The sequence below is a fragment of the Scleropages formosus genome, chromosome 10, assembly GCF_900964775.1.
Source record: "Scleropages formosus chromosome 10, fSclFor1.1, whole genome shotgun sequence".
Lineage (NCBI taxonomy): Eukaryota > Metazoa > Chordata > Actinopteri > Osteoglossiformes > Osteoglossidae > Scleropages > Scleropages formosus.
The window spans coordinates 25208229-25232693 of NC_041815.1; the positions used below are offsets into that span (position 1 = coordinate 25208229).

Below are 24465 nucleotides of genomic sequence, written 5' to 3' on the forward strand. Positions count from 1 at the left end.
TGTAAATAACGTTGTTTTTGTAAAAAAGAGGGAAAAAACAAGGCTTTGTTTGTCAAGCTCTTTGAACCAAAGTCTGCCTTCAGCTCCGTGACAAAGTCAATATGTCCGTTTGAACTAGGAAAAGAAGGCACGCGGATAAAAAACCCAAACTTCAAAAAGTAATTACCAAACCCCACTGTTCCCCGCGAAAGCCGCCACCCAGTGTGTCTTTTGTACCGTTGCAAAGTAAATAAAAAGGATCTGTACCCCCTTTGTCCTTCCCTGATTTGTTCTCGCGTCAAATTTTTAAAACCTGAGTTCGCGAGTGATTTTTTAATTTTTAATGAGAGAAAGGCCACCTTACACAAAAACAGTTTTACAGCCTGTAGGAATCGCTAATGACAGGAATCAAACCCACAAACAGCAGGTGATTTCACACAATGGCCATCCCAAAATAAACCCATCTCTATTGTCATCCACTGCTCACCCTATTTTTTTATTTATTTATTCACTTGTGTATTTTACTTGAGCAATTCCAGGTAAGTAATATGCTTTACTGATGGTACAACAGCAGGACCCCACCTGGTGATGTGATCCCACAACCTTCGGGACACAAGGCTTTCAAGCGTTGCCCTTTTGGGAATGAATCCCATCTGCGGCACACCATGTGATATCTGAAGGGTTACAATGAACCCCACGAGCAGAAGGCACCACCTCTGCCCCCCTTCCACCTCCCACCCAGGGCATTTTACTCAGCACCTCCTGGATTGAGAGCGCTGCTTGCAGGAAATGAGATTTGAGACTGTAAATGAAAACCTGACCGGAGGTTGTGCTGTATGCCCGACTCCCACAAAGAAAGAGTCCGTTATCCGTCAATTTGGCTGGATGCATTGAAATCGCTGATTAATTCCGAGTACAATAATGAGATTGATATCGCACGCCTTGAAATCGGAGCCAGAGGAGCACCAGGGGTTGTTATGCAAAGTACAATTTGTCGAAGTTTAAGGTTCAGTAAAAGAAATAATAATTAAATGCCTGTTGAGATTGAGGGCATTAATGCACTAGGACTAAGAATGGATCATTTTATTATCGTATTTATTTATTTTCCCTGCAAAATTCGAGCATCTGCGAAGACGTGCCCGGCCAGCTTGCGCGTCCCTCAGTGGACGTGCCGTAAATTCCGAGTCTCATTCCGCAGTCCCCGTAACACGACGTGAAGGCCATCTGTACCTTTAAATGTTTCAAAATCTGCTGCTGCGTTTTAGTCTCCCTCTAAAAAAAGATGTCGGGCAGCTTAGACCCAGCCATTCGAATTTGTCCACTCTAGAAGACAAAGGTTTTTTGCCTCTCGAACTGTACGTGCTTCAGTACCGGGTCCTAAAGCTCCCTATAAAGGACAGTCTCTGCTTTTAAATGATGCCACACGTGTGGTTGCGGGGCTTGGACAACGTCCTAGAAATCCTAGAAATACACCAAATCTTTTTTTTTGCTGGGTCTCGGGAGTATAATCTAATCACTGCTCTTTTCGTGCGAAGGCAGTTAACACAGTGTCCCCTGAAACAAATGAAACGTACTTTCAGACTAAAACTCTTACCGTGCATATGCATACTTTACCGCTGACATTTTTCCAACCAGCATTTTCTGTAAGGTGGATCTGCGGCCCAGAACAACCTTCACATAGCGTCTCCTAACAAACCCCTCTAGTGCTTCGGACGCCGGACGACATTTCACAGCGAATAGTCGGGTAAAGTAAAGCCGGCGCTTCTCCTCTAAGGGCCGAGAGTCGGGCCTGCGGCGCGGGACAGAGGAAGCCGAGCGTCAGATCGCGCGAGCGGAGTGCTGAGAGACTGGAGTCGCATTTCCAACAGACAAGAGGAGCAACGGGTTCGTATTTCTGCAGCTGTAATGAAAGAAACCAGGTGCGGCTTCTCCCCAAAGCAGCCGTCAGTGTCGCTCCTCTGTTCTGTCTATCATTCGACACAGGTCGCGGTTTCAGCGTCTCCATCAGGCCCACAGCCGGCGCTCCTCAAAAGGCTACGCACGGCATTATGGAACATTTTCCGCCCGTTTCTTGTTTTGAAATCCCTTCGTCGCTTGCGTTGCTTTTTATTCTTCTATATTTCAGTTTTTTTTTTTTTTTTTTTTTTTCCGTTCCACTTCCTTTAGCCATCAGTACGCTTCACAAGGGCCGCTACGTTCAAGGAAAGAATTTGCAAAGGGAATAAATTAGAGATGGGCTGAATGTCATTGTGTCCTTCAAAACTCGCAGCGGAGAAAGCTATTCTTTCCCTTCATCGGCCTCAGATATTGACGGAACTCTGCTATTTTCACAGCACAATGCGGCGACCTTTCCGGTTCTCTCTCGGCAGCTTTCGATACCGACATTTTTTGTTCTTTTGCACGTGCTTTGCCTCCACGTTGACTGGATAATTTGTCAAAACAAAAAAATTTTGGTATTGTACTAGCGGACAATAAACGCAGCGAATGTGCAGTAGCTGAAGGCTTCATTTCCCGCTGTCATGCCCGACAGACGGATGCTCGTGCGCTAGCTGGATTTCAGCTCCTAAAATCTTAATTACACCAATAGCGATCCGGTGCCTGTAGTCTCCTGCTTGAAAGGCTGCCGTTGACTGACGCCTTCGTCTCCTTCTTCTTCTCCCCCGGAGATGTTGGCGACGCACTGTTTGCACGGCGAACGCAGATCCGATTTAATCCGAGCCCAAAGAGTCAATTCTTCACAAACCGCCCCCCCCCCCACGCTCCCCAGGGAGAGAGACGTAGAAGGAGAGACGCGTGTTCGCCTTCAACGCTTCACAGAGGACTTTGAGGGGGAGCGGGAGAAAAATTCGGAGCGCTCCGTTTCGTTCCAGCTATCATCCTTTAGTTGTAGCGTACGCTTTCTACCCCCTCCCCTTCCCCTTCCCCTGACGTTGGGAGCAATTTGTGGCGCGGCGCTGAAAGAGGCGCTCTGCGGAGCGTTGTGTTGATACAATGGGGCCTGTTGTTTGAAGCAGATTGCTATTAACGCGCAGAGAGTGCTATTAGAGCGGAAATGAGGCATTGTGGGGAAATCAGCGCTTCCCCCAGTCTAGTCGCAGCCTCCTGAAGGGCTGCTGATTATATCTTACCAGGTGCAGGTGGAGATATTTATTTTCCACGGTGCAGCTATCATATTTGCTAATTAAGGCAGTTCGGGGCTAAATCTTTACTTTTAATAATTGGCAGGGGGAGGAGAGGATGCATTCAAACGAACGATTATCGCGAGGCAGGTTATCTTTTGGGCTTCCTACGTCTAGCGGCTTTTTCAAAGGCTTCCGCGCGGTAATCCATCTACCGTGGTATTAGCGCCTTTCCGCCCCTCTTTTGTTCTTCTTCTAGGGCGCTTAACCCTCTCTCTCTGATTGCAATAAAGTTGAGCATTTTGGTATTTAAGCAGCACTGTGGGGGGGAAAGGCGTTATGTACTGGTGCGCTCACCAGTATCAGCACTGAATACATTTTGTGCTATACGGTTTGTTTCTGGGAGGAAGTGTTACATTTATTCGTTTCCTCCGGCAGCGTTGCCCAAGGTGCCTTGCAACGTCAGATTTGTACAGTAAGTTACTTACAGTGATTTCCCTGTTTATACAGCTGGGTGATTTTTACTGTATCAGTTCAGGGTAAAGTACTACAACAGCAGGAGAACCGATTCAAACTCAGGTCATTTGATTCCAAGCTGACATCTGTAACCATCATGCCACCTGCTACCCCTGCTTTCAAAGTATGGAGTTGTGACCTTGAGATTCCTGGTAAAGAGGTGCATTACTACAGTATCCTAAAATACTTGACTTGAGTTTCTCCAGTAAAATATCAAGATGTTCAAACAGGCAAAATTGTCCCTTTGGATAACAGTGTTGGCTAAGTGACAAAATGATATACCTTAAAAATGTGGTGTGTTTTTTCAACGAGACAATCAAAACGTTGGTCCAGTCTGTATATGTGTTGGGGGCGTTCCTCGAAACAGCATGGCAGTGGCAGTGGGGAGCAATTGAAACACAGACCTGGAACTTTAGTTCCAGAAGGTGCGAGATTTATTCAGGCTGACAGCCATTGATCACATGGTCACTCAATAATGATGCTTCTGAGAGCAGGTTTCAAGATTCCGAGGTCTATTCTGGTTCTCTTCTCACATGAAAAATGTTGCTTGCTAACTGGGTGTTACATGATGGGTTGGTTTAAAACACTTGTTTTTCTGGATGTGGATACTTTTTAACACCTTCCACTGTTTCTACGCTCTGGTGGTCATTTTGTTGCCCTGGCTCATGGGTTTCTGTGTGTCTGTGTGTTTTTCCCTGTATTCGCCAGGGTCCCTCCCAAAGGACATGGGTGTCACAGATGAAGATGAAGGACGCAGCCCGGCCCCTACCACACATGACGCAGACAGAGGGGCCCCAGTAGTCACCACCGCCCCCACGTTCAACATCCCCAACCACCACCCTCTCTTAAAGGGGTTTCTCCTCCCCGGCGCCCTGCTGACCAGAGACTTCCGAGGGCAGCAGCGGTTTTTTGAGGAGGGCAGAGCGATGGACGGACACCCTGAGATGCTGGCTTCCAGCTCCCACCTCGCTGAGGAAGTGCCAACCCACGTGATACCCCACGAGGATGCTCCTGCCTTCTCCAGCTTTGCTGACACCGCTGCTACTACTGCTACCACAGAAGGAGTCACCCGGCCTACAGTAAAAGCAGCCACCATTTCTCCAGAACTGTCTGTTACTGTGGCAGCGAGGACCCCGAGCTCCTCAATCACACGCGTCTCGCTCGCTTCTGCCGCACCAGCTAGAAGCAACAGCCCCAGTCCTACCACAACGATGGGTAGGAGGCTGAGCACCAGGGAGGAGGTCACCTCCGCAACCACCTTTGCTCCTCTAGGACTCACGACGGCCGTAGGGGTGGCACCACAGCGGACGGCGACAAGCAGCGGGAGCACCTCCAAAGAGATCACTGCCACAACAACAGCATCCTCAGGAGAAACAGATGAGGAAACCACCACGACCACTATCATCACCACCACTGTCATCACAACCATGCAGACCCCAGGTAAGACAGACCATTGACTTCAGTAAGGAGATTCCACATCGATGTTACAGTTTTGGTCAAAAGTCAAATCTAAACATAATTCAAAGTAAATCTGACTGATCTGTGTCACTAAAGTTCTGCTTTCTGTAATTATAGCAAGAGTACAAGAATAGACACCACTTCAGGACCGCAGGGAACCAATCAACAAGTATATTGAACGGCACCATTCATACACCTATATAGACTGCAGCGTACATACCCATAATAAATGTGTCTATATGTAAGACATGCTCAACTCCGTTTCTAATTCTGGCTAAGAGTACTAATCCACAAATAATGGCAACAAATATAATATAAGGGCGAGCACATCCGAAACAGAAAGTCTGTGAAAACTTATTGCAAATACACAGAAGCCTTTGATGTATTAAACGTTATCATAAGATTTAATATTTTGGGCGTGCTATGTTTTATATTGCTATTTTCGTGATTATAAATTGCTCTGCGAATTTGTGTCAAATCCACTTGAGTCGCGTGTTTCCCCTTTGGTGACGTCGAGATTGGTTCTACAGTGAGCCGGAGTAATTGCTGAGATGCGGGACCCTCTGATCGTGCAATTATTAGAGCAAACGCAAACCCGGGCGGTTTGAAAAGCGGCCTTGCTTCGGCCTCTCGAGCGCAGCCCCCGTCTTCGATAAGCCGCTTGCTCTTCCGTCTGTTTATGCCCTTCATATCTAAACAGCCGTGGGCCCCAAAATTAATTATATCATCAGTATTCCTTCCTGCGCTCGCGCTGAATCAAGTGCTCCTGGAGCAGAGAGCAATCTTCAGCCCCTCGTTGGGGGAAATGAGATTGAGTGGCACCGTCAGTCTGTCTCGACTTCTTTTGTAGTTTATCCACCAGGCCCCATCAGAGAACACGGATGGGAAAGTTTTCTGGAACAATCTCCTCGGCGGTCCGGGGTGGAAGGGGTCAGACAGGAGTCCGAGTGCCGCTCCGGCGCCTGTCGAGCCTTGCCGCCCCAGTCGGAGAAGCAGCAGAGACAGAGACTGAACAAGGTTACGGCCCCCTGGGGGCTTTCGTATCCTCCTTCCTTGATGAAGAGCCTTCTCCAGACAGGAAGCTGTCTAGCTGCAGCCTGGGATGAGACGGCTCTCCGGGCAGAAAGATCCGAACGCAACCGGAAAACGATCTGCGGCCGGTCTGCTCGGCTTGGCTCCCCGCTGGGTGCGACACTGCTGGACCAGAACGCTCGCCCTGATCCCAGGCCCAGAAAGAAAAGGGCTCCACAGTCAATGGAGGGGGTGGTCAGCGGAGGCTGGACAAAGAGCAGGAGCGGATCGGGGAGGACGTTGGAGGAATGCGATGAAGCCTTAGGTATGAATGATATTGATACAGGGCTTTTCTTTTACCCTGGCAGTGCCCTGCAGCACCAATTTCACTGCCCCAGAAGGCTACATAGAGGCTCCACAGCAGGCCAACCCATGGCCTTCCAGCATGGACTGCACCTACTCCGTGACGGTCTACATGGGCTACGGCGTGGAACTTCAGGTCAGTCTTGTGCATCTCATTTCCCAGAATGCTTTTCAGGACAACCCGCAGCGACGGAGTCGTTAATACTGCGGATCAGCGCCATCCCCCTATATTTCCCCCACCCACTCCAGGCTCGTCCTTCTTACGGAGTATTAAATGCTTGCGTATTTGATTTTGCAGATCCTCATAAGTACCCTTACTTGAGGTGTAAATGATTGAGGTCATCCGACTAGCTAGCTGCGCTGTTTATTTTTTACCCTGTTTTTGACAGTTTGTCACCTGTAATTATCGTTTTCATCGGTACAGTCCACAATAGAGAAAAAGTGCACGGCGGTTTAATGCCCGAGTTACCGTCAGTAGGATTTAAAAATCAATATGAAGCTGTTCCATCAATACTGATTCCATGGAACTTTTTCTATGAAAAATTAATCTGCATTTATAAAGCTATTTCTGCTTCATATACAGAGTACAAAATGCAATACAAACACCGCTGCTTCCCAGGTGCACGTTCGGCTTGGAAATGAGACTGTTGGCAACGGCATCGGTGTTTGTTCTGAGCGAGGCTGAAATAAAAGGGAATAAATCAAGAACCAACAAACTAATAAACGGTGCCAGGAGAGGGGAAGCGCTTTACGACGAGCGTTGTCTGGGAAATAAACAATGCAGCGGGATTCCCTGTTGGCATCTTTGTGGTTTTACAAAGTCGTGAAGAACGTATTATCTGTCCGCCCGAATGTTTATCAACCATCAGCGGTGGAAAAAAAAACGAGAGAGTCCCGCTACTGGAAGGTGGGGTTTAATGTTGAGTGCTTTGCTGAGCTGAATAAGCGAGAATAGAAGGTGCTTTATGTCAGGTGTGTCTGTGAGGTCAGAGCGATGACCTTTGCTGTGTGTCCCACATTCAGGGACCCCCCCCACCACGTGCCCCTTGAAGCGGCAGCGCTTATCTGCCCAAACAGATGCCCTCTTCATTATCTAGCGTGTGTGGCGCCGCAACGAGCGCACGCCCGATAAACCGTGACGCAGCGCGCCGTACCGGCTCTCAGCTTGGGGAGATTGCAGGTGCGAGTGTGTGTTTGTGTGCGAATGCGATGCAACAGCTCCCGCTCGAGAAAGCGCGGAAAAAAACCCTCCCGATACGTTTCCCCGGGGAGCGAACCGTGTATTATTGTTATGACACTTTTTATCCAAAGGGATGCGCTCATTTCGACAGCTGGATGTGCTAGCAGAGAAATTCAGGTTAAGTACCGTGCTCAAGGGTACTAAAGCAGAGCCATTCCTGGAACAGGACCCGCTATGCTGCCGGTGAGCAATAAGCTGCCCTCGCTCCTCTTTATTAGGCCCTGTCTGCAGGAGCCGTAGCCACGTCTTCGCTTTAAAAAGCCTCGTCAGCCTCACTTTTTGCACGGTCATAAATATGAAAGGGCCGATCTGCCTGCAACTGCGTCCAGCTGGTTACGCTAATATATTTCTTGTAAAAGCGGCTTCGTAAATGTTCTGCGGATCACCATCACGAGCGGCGCCTTCCGAGAGAGCAAGAAGGAGAACGTGCTGTTCCTTGTACCTCTGCCCAGTCCTTGTTAACACGGAGGACAACATATAAATATCTCCCTTACCCTCTTTATTTTAATTATTTAAAGTGGCTGATATTTAAGGAGGCCCCTCCGCTCGTCCCTTAATTAATTGCTTATGGATTAGCTGTCCTCTCCTTTTTGTTTGTTTACTGCCGCCTTTAATGCCCTCCCATTAAAATGTCTTTCAGGCGATCCTTAAGTTAATTAAAGGCGGCTCGGGCTCAACAAACGGAGAAAAAATGTTTAATTGGCAGATAATGTGGAGGCCCTGACTGTATTTATGACACTTTTATGATCTACGCTATCTAGTTACGCTTTTCATATTCACAATGCATCCCTTATGTGATGTTTTCTGCTTTAAATCGTGAATTTCTCCGATCGCTGTCTGATACGCGTCACGCCACAATTGTCTCCCCTCCAGTTCTGGAGGGCCTGGCGTGGATTACGCTGTCACGGTTGCCTTTTGATTGCGCCGAGATTTGCATTTCCACTTTATTCAATTAGCCGACACTCTTATCCAGAGTGAGGTACATGCCTGGTGCGCACCGTACGGATTGATGAACAGGTTCCATAATGAGCAGTGTCATCTTGGCCAAACAGGGGTCTCGTTGTTGTAGCTTGGCGGTTGCTATGGAGACACGGGCGGTCCTGGGGGAGAAGCTTAGTCGAAAAATTCCTGCCCATTGCCACGCCCATCGGTTGCAAGTGCGCACCTCCACCCCAGGTTTGAATAGCTCTGCAGGGGTGGTGCAGCACTCCATCGGCATTGCTGCGGAGCCGGGGATTGCGGTGCAGCCTGATTTCTTGGCTGCCCTTTTGACAGGATCCTCCTTGCTGCCTGTTGTAAAGCGATGGTGGGCAAACCCCAGATGCAGCCTGCAGTTGCTCAGCTAATGACATCCAGCTGGAGAACTATTCCCAAAGCCTCTTCCCTTTCATGTGTAAAAACTGTGGCCATTAGGGGGCACAAGCACTGTGGCTCCTAGAAGGACCGGAGGCACAAATGTGTTCATCGAGCCTGAGGTGGAGGAAACACGCTCAAACAATCAAACAGACCTGATTCCCTCTTGGGTTGCGTTTGCTCTTGTAATTGCTGTTCTAACCAAACTAACAAGCAACGGTACTGATTTCCTCCATAATCCCAGAGTGTCACGAACCGAGCCAATGCACGATGTCACACGTTGCGGTACAATTCCGGCGGGAACAAGCCACTCGGATGCTTGCTTTTTGGTGTGGCAAGTGGGTCTCGGGTTCTTGGTTGCCCGGGAGTCATTGGTTTGAACCGTATCCATCCGCAACCAGGCAGACTGTCGGCGTGGCCGGTGGATGTGGCACCTCTAACATTTAAACATATCCAATAACTGAAATTTGATTTTTTTTGCATGTCACAAGGGCCCCTGGTCCGAATCCGAAGTGGTTGCCTCCACCTCCAAGTTCTCCAGATGGAATCAAGGAATAAAAAGCACGGTTTTCCAGTGTAGGAATTTTGCTAAATTATTGCTTGATGGGCGTTAAAGACAATAAAGACCATCACTGATGTTGGAGTGCAAGATGCTCCTGTTGGCACTGGTATAAAATTCAGGTTTGCATCTGTGTACCGCGCCAACAGATCCAATAGGAGTACAGTACTCAGTGCTGTGGCGGGGGTTCTCGGGTGGGGGGAGACAGCATGCTGCTCCGGATCAGCTAAGCACTCGGCCGTGACAGTTGCCATGACTGTGTGCATTACCGTTTCTGGTAAACAATTACTTGGCTACCCATAATTCCATTTGGCACTGGCCAGAAAACAGGGTCCTGGTCCAAGGCTTTCAGATACTCTTCTGGTACACTAGGCAGCCTTCGCTACGCTGGGTTCGAGCACAAGGAAGCAGGCGTCGGATGTGCTGGAGGGAGGTGGGAGGTGGCAGGAGGAGGTGGGTGGAGGTGGGATGCTGTCTGGCCGTTTCTTCCATCTGCGAGTCCCCCGCCTGCCTGCTGGCTCGCCCAGTCAGCCACCAACATTTTAGCTGGCGCTCAAAACTCGAAGCCTGGGAGATCAGACCGGTCCCTTTACAGCAGATGCTGCAGCTATACCCCAGCCTCAGTGGTACAGATGACTGATAAGTCCAGGTTGGACGGTTGCGCTGATCCAGACAGCACTGGCATCGCATGGACAGCTTGCCAGTTAGCGCTGACAGAGAGAGCAGCAGGGAGTGAGAGAGATGGTCAGGGCTTATCCTTTGTCATATTTTCCATGTGCCGTGCAGTTATGGCAGATGGACAAAACTCCAGAATGAAAGGAAGCAACGGCATTGTTTCGCTTATCTCTTATACAGGCCCTCTCTGCACAAGGAGACCTTCTTGACAGACAAGGCGAACCTTCGGGGAGGGATAACAGACCAGCCATCCCGATACGTTTGTTCCGGAATCTCTATTTGGATTTTTAAACAGCGAAAAAAAATGAAAACGTGCAGGTGGGAATTCATTGTTCGCCAGGCCTTTCAGCGCGTCTGTGCCGCCGTTGCCGAAATTAATTGCGGCCTCGCAAATTATTTCCCGGGTTTATTTGGAAAGTGGCCTGTTTGCGATGAGCGACTTTGAAAAAAGGCTGGAGCTGCTCGCTGCCGCTCTGGAGGAGCGAGATAAGTCCGGTGTTTTTGTTTGCTCCCGTGCGTGTTGAATATGGATGTGTCCCCCCCGGCCAGCTCCTCCGGGCCTGCGCTGGAACCCGGGCAAACGAGGCTCGCAACTCGGCCGCTCCAGTTCATCCTTTGCAAAGCAAGTCTCGAATGTGTGTGCGTGCGTGCGTGCGTGCGTGTCCATGAGGACTCCGTTAAGCTGGTTCTGGACAGCATGTAGGAGACAGCGGTGTCAGTCAGAGTTTGCCCCACATAGCTCCTTTGCTTTGGGATTCCCACAGCTGAGACAAGTTGTCAGAAGCACAGAGCACCGCTAATCCAGTTAACAATACAGTTTAATATGGAATTTGTCTCATGCCGCAAGAGTTCTTGCCAGTTAGAGGTGCGAGCCTTTCAGGTCCAGTATGAAAGCAGACCCATTGTTTAGAGCCCACAGATTTGAGTGAGGAGTGTACCGGGGCCACTGCACTAAGCACCGCCCACTAATTCATAGTCTCCGCCCATCTGGATTAGTTTAAACCACCAAAGCCTGAGATGAAATACTCTTCCATCTGCGCCTGGGATGATCACAGATTGATGGTCATGTGTTCAGCAGCGTGGAGACTGACAGCATGAGAGCCATGTGGGAGACCTTGCAGGGAGAGGGCGTGGCCTATTGATTTTCTCTCCCTCTACCGTAGGTACCATCATTTATTTAGCTGATGCTTTTCTCCAAAGTAACTTACAATGGTAAACTACTTATAATTATTTCCAGATGGGTTATTTTGACTGTATCAGTTCCGGGTAAGTACTTTAATCGCGGTTACTACAGCTGGAGGTGGGATTCGAACCTTGATCCGTGTAGGGGAAGGCACCGAACGCCACGATCCCGTGCCGATGCTTCCGAGGTCAGGCAGCTGAACGTGAACCGGCTTGGTCAGGGTGACACAGCTCGAAGGCACTTTGAGGTCCCAAGAGCACCGGAGAGGCGTGGGAGGAGAGGTGGTGGTGGAGGTAGACGGGGGGGGCTCGGCAGTGCCTGAGCCTTGTTTTCCATCAGCTCTACCTCACCTCACGTGCCCTTCGGGACCGCAAGCTGCCAGGTCAGATATCCCCTCTGCGCTCTCCTACAAAGATTAAGTTTGAAGTGAGCGCGGGCCAAAAGGTGCATCTGTCGACTGCATAATATACGCCTCCAAGGTCTGAAGGTTACCTGAATTATTCAGCGCTCATAAAGCATCTATTTACTTGGCGAGGGCAGCTGCAGTCAGGCTAACCGCAAGCCTGGAGGCACCTCGCACCGCAGCCACCGGCGTCGAGGAAAGACGGGACACAGAACGTGCCCGGAGGCCAGGTTCTACTGACAGGGCAGGACGGTCCACGAAAAAAACAACGGCCCACACCTGTGCCGTGCAGCGATAGTGTTATCCGCTCCTATGCCTATCTCATTTGCATAGAACCCAGCCGCCAATGGGAGTCGATCGTGAGCGCTCCAGCATCATGTACCTGTTTTAACTGTTAGTTCAAGCAGTGATGTTGCTTGAAGGGACGAGAAAAAAACTTCATGCAAGACAGTGTTTGCCAAGATTTTTTTTTTTTTTTTTTCTTTTTTTTGGTACAGCTGCTGCCCAGCAGGATAAAATTCTCTCTGCCCAGAACCGCTACTGAAAGACTTGATATCACATGAATAGGAGCAGTAATTACCATTTCCACAAGTGCTATTAGAGAGGGTTTTTTGGCGAATGCAAAAGTAATTTTTCATCCATACATTACATATGCAGCACCTTTGCCAGTTTTGTTGCATCAGTTAATGGGTGGAATCTGTGACAAAAATGTTTGTTTTTCTTGCTTTTAGTATTAAGGAGCACAAGATTCAAAGAATATAATGTCTGGTTATTGCATGTGTACAGTTATTATTATTCTTATTATTATTATTATTATAGGTGTATGTGTTGGCACCATCCCCAGAGCAGACATAGCCTGCACTCTGCTTCCATCAAGGTCCAACTAATGACCCCCTCAGGGTGACCCCCACAGGGTGCTGTGCCGATGGGAAGGTGACACAGCAGGGGGCTTTTTATTAAAAGGCTCAGTGAGTCAGGATTTTCGTTGAATTTTCTGCCTACATAGCTTGTTTTCCGTGCTTCTTTCACCTGGGTTGCACTCTGGGTGGTTAATGTACCGCGGGACCTCTTTGTCCTAAAACCGGGCCTTTATGAGCATCCCATCCATTTTTAATGAGTCATTAGGACTTTGAGTTTGTTTCGCGGTTGTTAAAAATAGGGGTGTGTGAGGGGGTGCAGACTGTGTTACAATGGGACTCCTGTTATTTTCCATCGACCTTTGGCAACGTGCAGCGGAACGATCCGGTCGATGTGCCCCCTCCCCCCCGGGGGCCAGCGGGGTTGGCGGCACCCTATAACACCATCTAGACTAGAGGCAAGAGGTAATTACTCCTCTGTGAAACTGAGATCAATAACTCTGGACATGTTCCGATCACCCACAATTCAATCCCATCCAGGAAAGCCAAGGTAAGGAGGAGGTGGGCTTGTTAATTACCTGTCACACAGGTTATGAGCACAGCTGCAATGAGAGGGCTTCACAGCGCCCCCTAACGGCAGGCTGCAGAAAACCACCCCTCACTGAATAGCTCCAGGAAAAACTGTACTAATACTATAATTTATACAGTACTATTTTAGTAAATAAGTAATGTGCTTGTTACAGAGTGAAATAGATGTACGGGTGATAATTAGTCTGCGTTCAAGGTTAAATGAAGTAGCCTTTGCCTGGTCTAATAGGACGACCAACGGTAAAAGGCTGAAAATTTCCGCCTGTAGTTTTGAGTTGGTTAATATGTGAGGACCGATGGTGGCGGTGGCAATGACAGGAGGGGAGCTACCACGCATCCATCGACACCGCTGTTACCTCGGTGTTACCCTGAGGGCCAAACCATTTGCCTTCTTCATGCAATCACATACTGAACAGGGGTGTAACAGCTCACTTAGCCAGGGAGGAGCAGTGTGTGAGCGGTGAGTGAACTGCTCTGTGCCATGATGACAGTGATTTACCCGTGCTGCTGCTCTCCGTTTACCCCGAACAGGGGAATCTGTAGTTTGCTTTGACACCGGAGACACCAGGGGCCTCAAGAGCACCGGGACTCTGCAAAGAAATGGAAGTCAAGGGGCCGGGAGATCACGCGCTTAAGAGCAAACTTGCAGAACACCTGTTTTTAAAAAATCCTTTTGCATCTTCATTGACCCAAATCGCTTTATTCAAATATTCAGCAACACAAATAGATGAAATTCTAAGTCGGTTAAAAAAAGAAGTAAATTAATAATGCAAGTCACTCTGGAAAGTGTGCTAAATTAATAAATGTACATTTCAATAGAGACTGATATAATTCTAGGGTAAAATTATATCACCCTACCTGAAAAATTTATCATCAATGTTATATTTAAGCAACACGGCCAGTGCAGCGGAGCAGCTGCTTTTGGATAAATGCATCATACGGCTTGTTTTTAAGAGCTTCCCTTCCGTGGGCGGAGCGATCGCACCGATCGAGTGAACCTGTGATACGCTGATTGCCCAAGGCAGCAGAAAACAAATCCGTGCTGCGAGCGGGATAGACTTGCAGCGCATTGACCAGCCGTTGGATCGAACGGGTGTTTGAGATCCGCTCCCTGCACACTCCTACCCCCAACGTGCCGCAAGTCAACCTTCGAGGCAGCTGCCAATGACACCTTCATCCCGACCTTCATTAATTCACTGTTCCTATAGCACAATAAACAGGCCGAGTAGGAATGCAGCCGCGCCACCCACCCGGGGAACTCGGTTAATTTATCAGTGTCCATCGGAATAAATTAGAGCGCGAGAGTGCGGAAGTCAGTCATGGCGATTTACTTGGATGGACCTCACGTCCTGCACACCCCCCGATTAAAAAAAACACCCCCGTTTTGATTAAATGTGTAAAACTAACAAGACAGGCTGGCAGGCCACCGTTGAGCCGCCTCCCTTCACTAATTAGGTTAGTCTCGGCAATATTATTCTCTAACAACATTATTACAAGTGCCCCGCTCCCTGCTCCCCCACACCCCCTCTTTCGGTGACAGATTGGCTCTGTCATCGCCGTCGCGCTACATGGCGTCGCACGCCTCAGCGGAGACCCTTAATATCTTGTTTCTTAAGACTCGGAGGCTCCTTTTTGGTTCCACTAGGCGAGAGGGTATAGGAGAGCTAAAAAACATACCTCGGAATCTCGAAAAAAGAGCAGCTAGCTGTGTGGCAGGTGCTACTGTAGCCTGAGGTGTGTGTCATGTTTTAGTGTTTACCGGAGTGGATGAGAGATGGTCATGGGGTAGTGGACAGCTTGGTTGGTGTCTTGAGGCTCCCAAAATGCCTCTGAATGGTGTCTTCAACACGGTATAATTTCACTGCTCTTTGTGTTGCTCTTGCACAGTCTAGACCTTCAGTCATGTACAGTTGCCTGTTCCTACAGAATAAGTATCTCCTTGAGGGTTCAAGAGCAAGGCTCTTGAACAATTAATTGGCCACTTTCCATTTTTTTCCACATATTCCCTCCCCTTTCTTTGTTACCCCAGTAATTGCTAACTCATCTCTTCCAGACCAACAACCTTAACCAAGCTAAACGACAAAGGGTCAGGGTTGGGTGTGTGAAATCAACAGTCTGCAGATACTGAATCACCAATGAGGGCTTCTATGCTCTGTGTTTATCTTAACCCTAATCCTAATCGTAACCATAACCCTAACCGTAATCCTCACCTTAACCCTAAATCAGATTAGATAACAGATTCAGTTGCAACTGAGATGTCTGGGCAATGGGAGCTTCCATCTCTAAGGCTTTAGCTTTGTGTTCATGCCAGCAACTCTCTGCTCCTCACCCCATAGTCTTTGTCTCACTTTCCAAATTACAACCCTTCTTGTTCAGCACGCCTCCTCCGAACAGCGATCGTGAAGCCCACGTCCCCATGCCACCCCCAATAAGCAGTGTCTTGTGATCTCTCGGAAGTGAAGCTGGCTGGAAAAGTCACAGGTTGGTGTGAGGGTAGAGCGGAGGGAGGCTTTGTTTGGCCTTGGCTGTCTGTGGAATGTCTCGCGGGGCGACGACGGCCATACCCAGCCAATGGTTCTGTGTGTGCCGAGCACAGATCTGCGAGCGAGCGAGGACGCTTAATGAAAGGCAGGCAGTAATGAACAGTTCTGCCTTCCAGCACATTTTCCCAAACGTCTATTAAAACCGCTTTTATTTGGTGATTGCCCTCCATGCAACAGAAGCTCAAAGTGCATAAAATTATACTCCGAACATGAATCGGGATGAGCCCTGCACAAAAAATAGATCCAGACACACTAGAGCAAATGGACCAAAGTGGACACATATCTGCATGCCCTTAACTCCAGTTAATGGGTGTTGATCGGGTCAACGAAACGGTGAGCTTCTCAGAGAGAGAAATATGCCCTGTAATGAATGAGAAGATCGAGCCAAAGAGGCAAAATTGGCAAAATTGGTGGAAATGCAGGGAGATGGGTAGGATGAGATGAAGGAAACTCAGGAAAATTATTAAAACATGGGGAGATGAGCAGAGCGAGAGAAAGGATGCATGGGAACATTATTAAAACATGGAGAGATGGGTAGGATAAGATGATGGGAACACAGGAAGACAAGCAGGATGAGGAGACGAAAGCACAGGGAGATGAGCAGAAGGAGAGCGTCCAGCCCTGGCGCACTTCTCAGTGATGCCGTTGAGTCGAGCTGGAGCTGGTTAGTTATGATGTTAAGCATATTTATCCTGCAAACAAACAATGCTGCTCATAACATATTTGTCCATTACATACATAGCATATAGTAATTGCTAATTATCCTGAGGCTAATGGTCATGGCCAGAATTATATGTTCAAAAAATAAATCTGGTAACGTAAACCGAGGGAAAAAAGTGTGCCATACTTTCTGGTGGATGCAGAATGAAACATGTTTCTTCTACAGTGTAGTTTTTTTTTTTTTTAATTCATTCATTGTCAGTAATCAGTTGTTCAATACAGGGTCATGGAGGTCCAGAGCTTATTCCAAAATGTAGGGCGTGAGGCAGGGAACAACCCTGGGAGTCCATCACAGAGCAACCTTGCAGACACACACACACACACACACACACACACACACACACACACACACACACAACACACACACACACACACACACACTGCAGACAATTTGGAATCACCAGTCAACCCAAAACACACATCTTTGGGCTGTGGGAGGAAACCAGAGCACTTGGTGGAAATGCATCCAGTATGGGAAGAATGTACAAACTCTTACAAACTCTGTAGAGAGACGTCTATGTGACTCCAGTGGTACTCACTGTTCTACTGTGCTCTCCGTGATATTTTTATATACTGTAAAACCAAACTTTATTTGATAATGTTGCATTGAATAAATTTGCTAAAGTATAGGCAGTCCCTGAATTACGAACGAGTTCCGTATCCTCAGTCTGTCTTCAAGTCGGATTTTGACGTAAATCAGAACAGTTAGGTATGGTGGGTATCTAACGTCGGTTAGTAAAATGTTTGTCTTAGTATATCATATATCATGTCCCTTTCTATAAATGAAAAACATTAAAAAAACACTTCCCAATATACTAAAACATCTTTAATATAGCAACATAGTAAAAATAATAAATGCAATGATGTAATAATAATAATAATAATAATAATAATAATAATAATAATAGTAACTGTATTATTTATAGTAGTGAGAGACATAGAAAGAGATTATAAATGTTACTACTGTGGTGATGAACAGAGGACACGGAGGAGGCTGGACCCAAGTGCAGGATCGTTCATTCAGAACCAAGGGTTTAGATGCAATCTCGTGGTCAGGGATGGGCAAACGGTCGGTCGATCGGCGAATTGAACACAAGTGAGGATCCGAAATTGTGGTCGAGGGACAAGGGGCGGTTGTTATCAAAGAGACGTGGAAAGGGACTGGGGAACAATGCGTGACAGGATTTTGGACAGCAAAGCGAGGTAGCGATGCAGAGGGGGGGTTGTCTCAAGTGCGACTTCGCAACTGGGAAAAAGTGTCTTTCATAGCCGACTGCTCTCTCAGAGAGAGCGAGAAAGAGAAACGGAGAGAGCGTGTATGCAAAACATTAAAGAAACTTTAATGTTTTGATGCGGGGGGGCGCGGTGGCGCAGTGGTGCAGTGGGTTGGTCCGGGTCCTGCTCTCCCGTGGGTCTGGGGTTCGAGTCCTGCTTGGGGTGCCTTGCAGCGGACTGGCGTCCCGTCCTGGGTGGGTGGTGGGTCCCCTCCCTCTCCGGCCTTACGCCCTGTGTTACCGGGTAGGCTCCGGTTCCCCGCGACCCTGTATGGTACGAGCGGTTCCGAAAATATGTGTGTGTGTGTGTGTGTGTGTGTGTTTTGATGCGCGTCGCAAAACAGCACCCATTTGTTATTACAAGCCATTGTACGCACAGTAACTCGAATTTTTAAGATAATAGGTTTAATTATGAAGTTTTCATTTGATCGTTACTTAAGGGTGACAAAAAAATCAACTTCTAGTCAGTAAGGGGGTGGTTCGTAACTACGGGTTGTATGTAAGTCGGACGTTCGTAACTCGGGGACTGTCTGTACTACTTTGGCAGGACTGCTACACCGAAGCTCCACCGATTTCGCCTGTTAACGATGATATGGAAATAGTGTTATCTCTATAGATTTTTTTTTTTTTTCCCTCTGCCCTCTGTAAATGAGGAATTAAGCCGATCGCAAATTGTCACATTGTCCCTAAAGCGCTAAAATTTTTGCAGGAGAGCAGCTGCAAGAAGGCGTCAGAGAGGTCTTCCCGGGCACTTTGAAAACCAGGTGCTACTTTTGTCTGTCCTTAGTTTCAGAAAGAACAGTGACGTGCACGGCAGGAACAAGGAACGCAGCCTCTGCTTCAAAAGCTGGTCCCACGCCGCACCGATCTGCGGCGATTAATACTCCAGTTCTGGTGTTTACTGTCAGTTTCTGGAAGGTTCTCTTGTCATCTCGCATGCAACACAGAAACAGTTCCGCTTCCCTAGGCAACATGGCTGTTTTCTGGTCAACTGCTCTTAATGCACCGCACCGGAGAAGTCACTGCAGTTAGCCAGTCGTGCGCTCGATGCGGCGACACCTCTCGATGGATCGCTAACGTGGAGATGCACTTTCGGCAGCCTTACCTTACAGCGTCCTCTGATCCATGGAGGGCACGTGCAACGTCGCGGCAACATGCTGTTGTTGCTGGCGCCAGTTGTTCCCTGGCCCAATGCCAGCGCTGTCAACCAGGCGTCCCGCGGTGTCGGAGATAAGCCCTACTTTCGCTCCACTTCGAGCACACACGTGCATCACTAATTCAGACCGGAGCGGACGACTATTGGCAGCGCGCTCACTGCTGCAGCACGGCCACGGCTCATGGGTCTACAGCCGAACGCATGGTCCGACAACATAAACAAGATGGCTGCGCACCAGAGAAAATTCCAGCAAAGATCGGTTATTGAGCCGCTACCCCGTAACCACCCCTCCTCTCTCCACCTTCCTCAATCTCACCTCTAACTCAAGGGTTTTGCTGTTTAATGTAAATCCCTAATAGATCCAGCAGAAGAGGTAATGAGTAGAGAGTGAAAGAGACAAAATTTCCTGCCTTGCAGATCTGCTGTCCTCTGTCCGATAACCTATTAAGGCTAAGCCTATTAGGCATAAGTAGTCATTAACTGCTTTGCTGAGGGAAGTATGCAAAATACATACCGGAAGGAGGGTTGCAGCTCGTTTCCCTCAGCTGAGGCCAATTTTGTTCAAGGTACTCGAGAAAAAAATCATCCAAAGGTAGATCATTTTAATTGAATAAGTTATGCTGTGCATATTTTTATTAACCTAAGGAGGTCTTTTTGAAAGATGACGCTTGGTTTGATTCCCGGGGTCTGCGAGATGAACTCTGTGGTCTGAGGTTTATATTATTTTTAAAGATTAATTCCCTCTGCTGGCGGCTGGTCAAATTGAGGAATTAAATGAATTGATGGTAACCTTTGAGCAGAAGGCAGTGCTGCCACTTTGCAGCAATTGTGTTCAGACACCTCGTGGCTGAGATATGTTTAATGATTTGGCATATTAGCGATGGGCAAAGATTTCTAACCTGACTACCTCTATAATTATATTATATAACTGGACATGTGGTTGATTGATGCAGCTCCAATCGAGAACTCTGCAGCTCCTGTTTAAGGACTGGCTGCCTCTGCAGCTTCTGTGGAGTCATCATGTTATTCCCAGAATAAATGTGAAATAAGGAATGGGAGGTGTTAAAAAATGAAAGTATTGCGGAGGGTGGGGTTGCTTTAACATTTCCCATGATGCTTTGCTTCAGCCACCAGTATCATGACCTGGCTTTGCCGAACATATTCCCTGAGTTGCCCCATGTGACTGCGCATTTCCGTGCTGAGGACGGTGAGACAGCGGGGGGGTGCTCAGCCGCTCTCGACTTTCCCTATCTTCCCGTCACACTCCTCGACTGGACGAGCGGTGGGAACGTGAGGGTAGCCAGTCACTCAGTCCAACTTCATCATCCATCTGGTCAGATTTGACCACTAAGTCTTGAAAGCCAAGAGAGATTCTCTGCTTTCACTTCTTCAAACTGACCAACACTTTTCTTCCGAAATGAATTTGGCTTTGGGCTGGTGGTACGTGAACTTTTACCCTGGTTGATTATGGTCACGCAGCCCCTCGGGCCTCCGAGCTACACGGCAACGGCAGATTTACGGACATCAAAGTGCCGACAGAGGACTCTTTCACTTTGCAGCTCCAGCCCGTGCTTTATTAGTGTGATGGGGTTATACGCTGCTGTGTGTGGTTGAAGGGAGGGTTTTAACAGCAGTGAACTTCACAGCCCTTTCAGGTGGGCATTTTTCCCGCTCGGCCTGGCCAAGTCGGCTATCAGCTCTCTCCAGCTCTCTCGACTCCCTTTGATTCCCGCAGCGGCAACCTGCTCCCCCCTCCTGTGCCACTCACCAGAACACTCTTCCTCGGGTCACCTTCCTCTTGAAGCCGTTAGACCCTTAATGTTTTTTTGGACCTTAACACACTCTTGAAGAGAGAAGCAATCCTGGGCTCCAGCCGCCTGGACAGAGAGAGAAGTGTTATAAGTATGAACGATACAGGAAATTAGAGAGCGCTTGTTTTTTTATTTGGTGGGACATTGTGTGGAAGTGTGTATGGAGGGGTGCTTCCCAGGAGGGGAAGTCATATGTGCACTCATCCTGGAGCCAAGGAGAATGAATTGTGGGAAGCTCCAAACTTAGGATGCAGCTCTCCTGGTGGAATGCAGCAGAGCTGCCGCTCATCATTTCCTGCCGAAGGTAATATTATCTCACGGCCAACCTGCGATTAGCCCCAGCCAGTCGCCTTCTGATGTCAACACCAAGCCCGACAGCAAAGGGAGGTTGGGAGGGAAGCTCTGACCAACCCCCACCTCTTTCTTCCCACCGCTGTCCACATCGTTCACACAAGATCAATGGGAGCATCGATTCTCGGGCCCATCCTGAACAAACAGCTGGGGATTTGTCATCGAGGAGCACAGGCCAATTAAAACAACAGCTTACTGGCTTCTTCTCATTGAGACTCCTGGCGCCCGGTGTCTGACATGAAACCATAAGACCCTGGACCTCCGTGTTTCGTTTGGGTCCAAAATCAATGGGGTGACAAAGAACAGGAAACAACTGCGAATGACAAAGGGCCTATTGACTCGGGGACTGGGAAACTCCTTCTCTGAGATTGTTTGCAGACATATGTCGCTTGCACTTTAATTTTATAAGCTCTTTATCCTCTTCCCTCATCTTTAATTATCTGTAGTCCCCCTGCAGAGGGTTACATTTCAATGCCCAAGCAGCTGGTTTGAGAAGCATTGAACGAAAAGCACAGTCTTGATCAACACCCTTCTCTAAACTCATGTCAGCATTCTCTCCTAACCTTTACCCCCAGAGGCATTCTGGTCTTTGGCAAGATTTGTATTCAAGCGTAGCCTTGCAATGTTTTCCTTTGTGAGCGTTTCTCTTTAGCTCCGTTGAGAAGGCTGTTCAACAAAGCGTGCCTGGATCAGACACCCATCTTTTCACTTCAGCGATTCTGAGCTGAAGCTGCCTCATTCCACGGAGTGTGATTTACAGGTATCTCCTACAGGTGAACCGATGTGACCCGCAGCAACTTTGCGGTCAATGGCACATTAGTCATAAACAGCACCCGAAGCCGCTGAAAAAGTCCCTTTCAAATGCAAAATACGTGTATCGATTTGAGCACCCTGTCCCATTGAAAAGCTAAATGCTGACCCCTGAAAACCCTTCAGGATGAGAAACAATGCTGTGTACGATGTGCTAGGAATGTGCTGCTCTGCTCCTGGTAAACAAATTAACGGGGCATGACTGCAGAAGAAAAGGGACGCTTGCGCTTGAGAGACGGGAGAAAGGAGCTTGAGACAGTTCAGCAAAATTGCTTGTTCCTCCGGAGACAATGGGACGGAGAGAGGTTGAGCTCCGAGCTGGGTCCCTGCCATCTTGTTAGACTATCGGAACGAAAACAGAATGAAGTATGTGCGCATATAGAATGAGACAACCGACAGAGGGGTTGTTTTGAGATACTGGGATTTATGGTTGCAAGCAGAGGATAATAGATTTCTTTGCGAAATATGCTAAAAATATGCATGGAAAGTCCAGCAAGATTTTCGCTGTATTGCCAGACATTCTAAAGCAGGGCCAGAAGTGCAGAAATGTTGTCCTTCTCTGGCGTTTTCTGGATTCGTCTCTGGCTGGTTTCCTGTTTACTCCAACCACTCGAGACGGAGTTGTATAATAAGATCCGTTGGTCATGAAAACAATGTGGCAGATAAGTGGTGTGTGGGAATGCTTGTCGAGTGTACGCTGGCTAGCACGGACAGCTGGGGGAGCATATGCAACAGTTGGTGTGATCAAGAGTGAATCATCGGCCAGCCGGCCCCTTTGTGCCGGTACGTGGGTGGCTATGTGCGCGCACATATGTACTTCTTACGTCTCCCAGGTAACCAGAATCAAATGGAATTCCATGCTGATTCACAATGCAGATCCTGCATGACCTTGGTGTTCCCTGTTAGGTGGAGAGCGGTGAATAATGTATGGAGTGTTATACATTATTGTTCAAAGCTCTCCCGAGCGGGCTGAGAAATTGGACATTTCCAATTCCTTCCCACATTGCTGTGTCCTGCACCAGAGTGGAGTAATTTCATTGGCTGATGCGACAAGAAGTGCTTTGGGCTGCAGCTGGTGGGAACAGCTAGCAGAACGATGCTTAGAAAGGTGCGCTTCTTATCTGAGGTGGTGCGTCAGTGTCCAGGAAGGATTCTTACCGCTAAAAAAAAATCACATTATCCATCTACGTGGATAAAATGCAGAACTGTCATGAATTCCACATAACACAGAAGCGGATAATCTGCTGCGCAACCAATTTCTAAAAAAAATCAAGATCAACTGGGTCAAGACTGGGTACTTTGTCCTGCCTACTTTCAAGTGCCGTAAGAACGGAAAGGTTCTTCTGAGAATCACCTACTTCGTGGCTTCTATAGGTGCAGCGGAAGCCTCCGAGGTGCAGTAAGAGAGCAAGGAATACAACAGTTGCATACAAAACTATGCTTTGAAACCGGCCGCTATTACCGCATTTCAAATCTGAGAAGCCGAAAGCCTCTGATTAATAGGCACTCAAAAAATGATCTCAACATGGAACAGCTGTCTTTCTCTATTACTCATAACCACAATTAATGTGAGGGTATTAAAGAAATAGATGCGTTTTTAAACTGTATTTAGCGTAACGCTGCCTGCTGGTGAGATCATACAAATGAATCTGGAACCATTGCTGGATGTCCAACAGCTTGTTTAACTCTACATTACTTTTCTCCCTAATCTCTGGTGCCCATGCATAATACTGCTCTCAGGTTTATTTGTTTTTATTTATATCTGTTCTTAGCAATTCCAACACATTGTCGAGGTTTTGTGAGAAACGTCCAAATGAATACGACACAATTATTTCAGCGATGGCGGAGCACAGAGATGGTGCCAAGTCCACTGCCTTGTTGGGTTTTCTATTATTTGCACACAACAGAATATTGACAGTCCAGGATAATCTGGTGCTTGTTTTCGCATTGTTGAATTTCCCTTCCTCCGCAATTTACATGTTTTATTCGGCGACATCATGTAAAACCCAATTCTGGTAGCGGCCCATGCGAATTCTGAGGAGAATAGCAATCCAGTCAGCGAGGCGAATGTCTCAAGGAGATAACCTGTACGTGCGGAGCGCAAGAATGGGCCTTTTCGGCTCGTCTCCTCTGGGTGCGTCTCTAATTGAGAGTTGATTGGCTGGGTGATGCTGAGTGCGTTTAGCAGGTTATAAAAAGCAAGTCAACAAAGGGTCCAAGATGCTGGTACCTTGCATATGGGAAGTCACACTCGATTACAGCAGCAGTCCCACCACAGGTGAACTGTTCACAGCGTTGACATGTTATTAATATTATCATTTATTTATAATCATTATTGTAACAGCAGGCATGGGCTGCCTGCTGAACCAAACAATTAACATATTTAACCCAGTATTCCTTGATAACAAATAGTTCAAGTCCTATTTACAGTTTGACTCTTATTAAATTAAAAAAATTACACGATGTTGCTGGATAAGGAATTTACCTGTACATATT

General features: G+C 47.9%; 1 protein-coding gene across 5 annotated transcripts in view; it reads left to right on the plus strand.

Moving 5' to 3' along the window:
• The window catches only part of sez6b (seizure related 6 homolog b), a 170157-nt gene that overhangs the window by 87475 nt on the left and 58217 nt on the right, over positions 1–24465 (plus strand). For all 5 annotated transcript variants that reach the window (XR_001965994.2, XM_018748770.2, XM_018748771.2 and 2 more), the window contains exons 2-3: positions 4323–5054; positions 6452–6582. Coding sequence is in view for 4 of the 5 variants with exons in the window: in XM_018748770.2 (XP_018604286.2) it covers positions 4323–5054; positions 6452–6582 (863 nt within the window). In the remaining variant the exon portion in view is untranslated. The remainder of the gene's footprint in view (positions 1–4322; positions 5055–6451; positions 6583–24465) is intronic.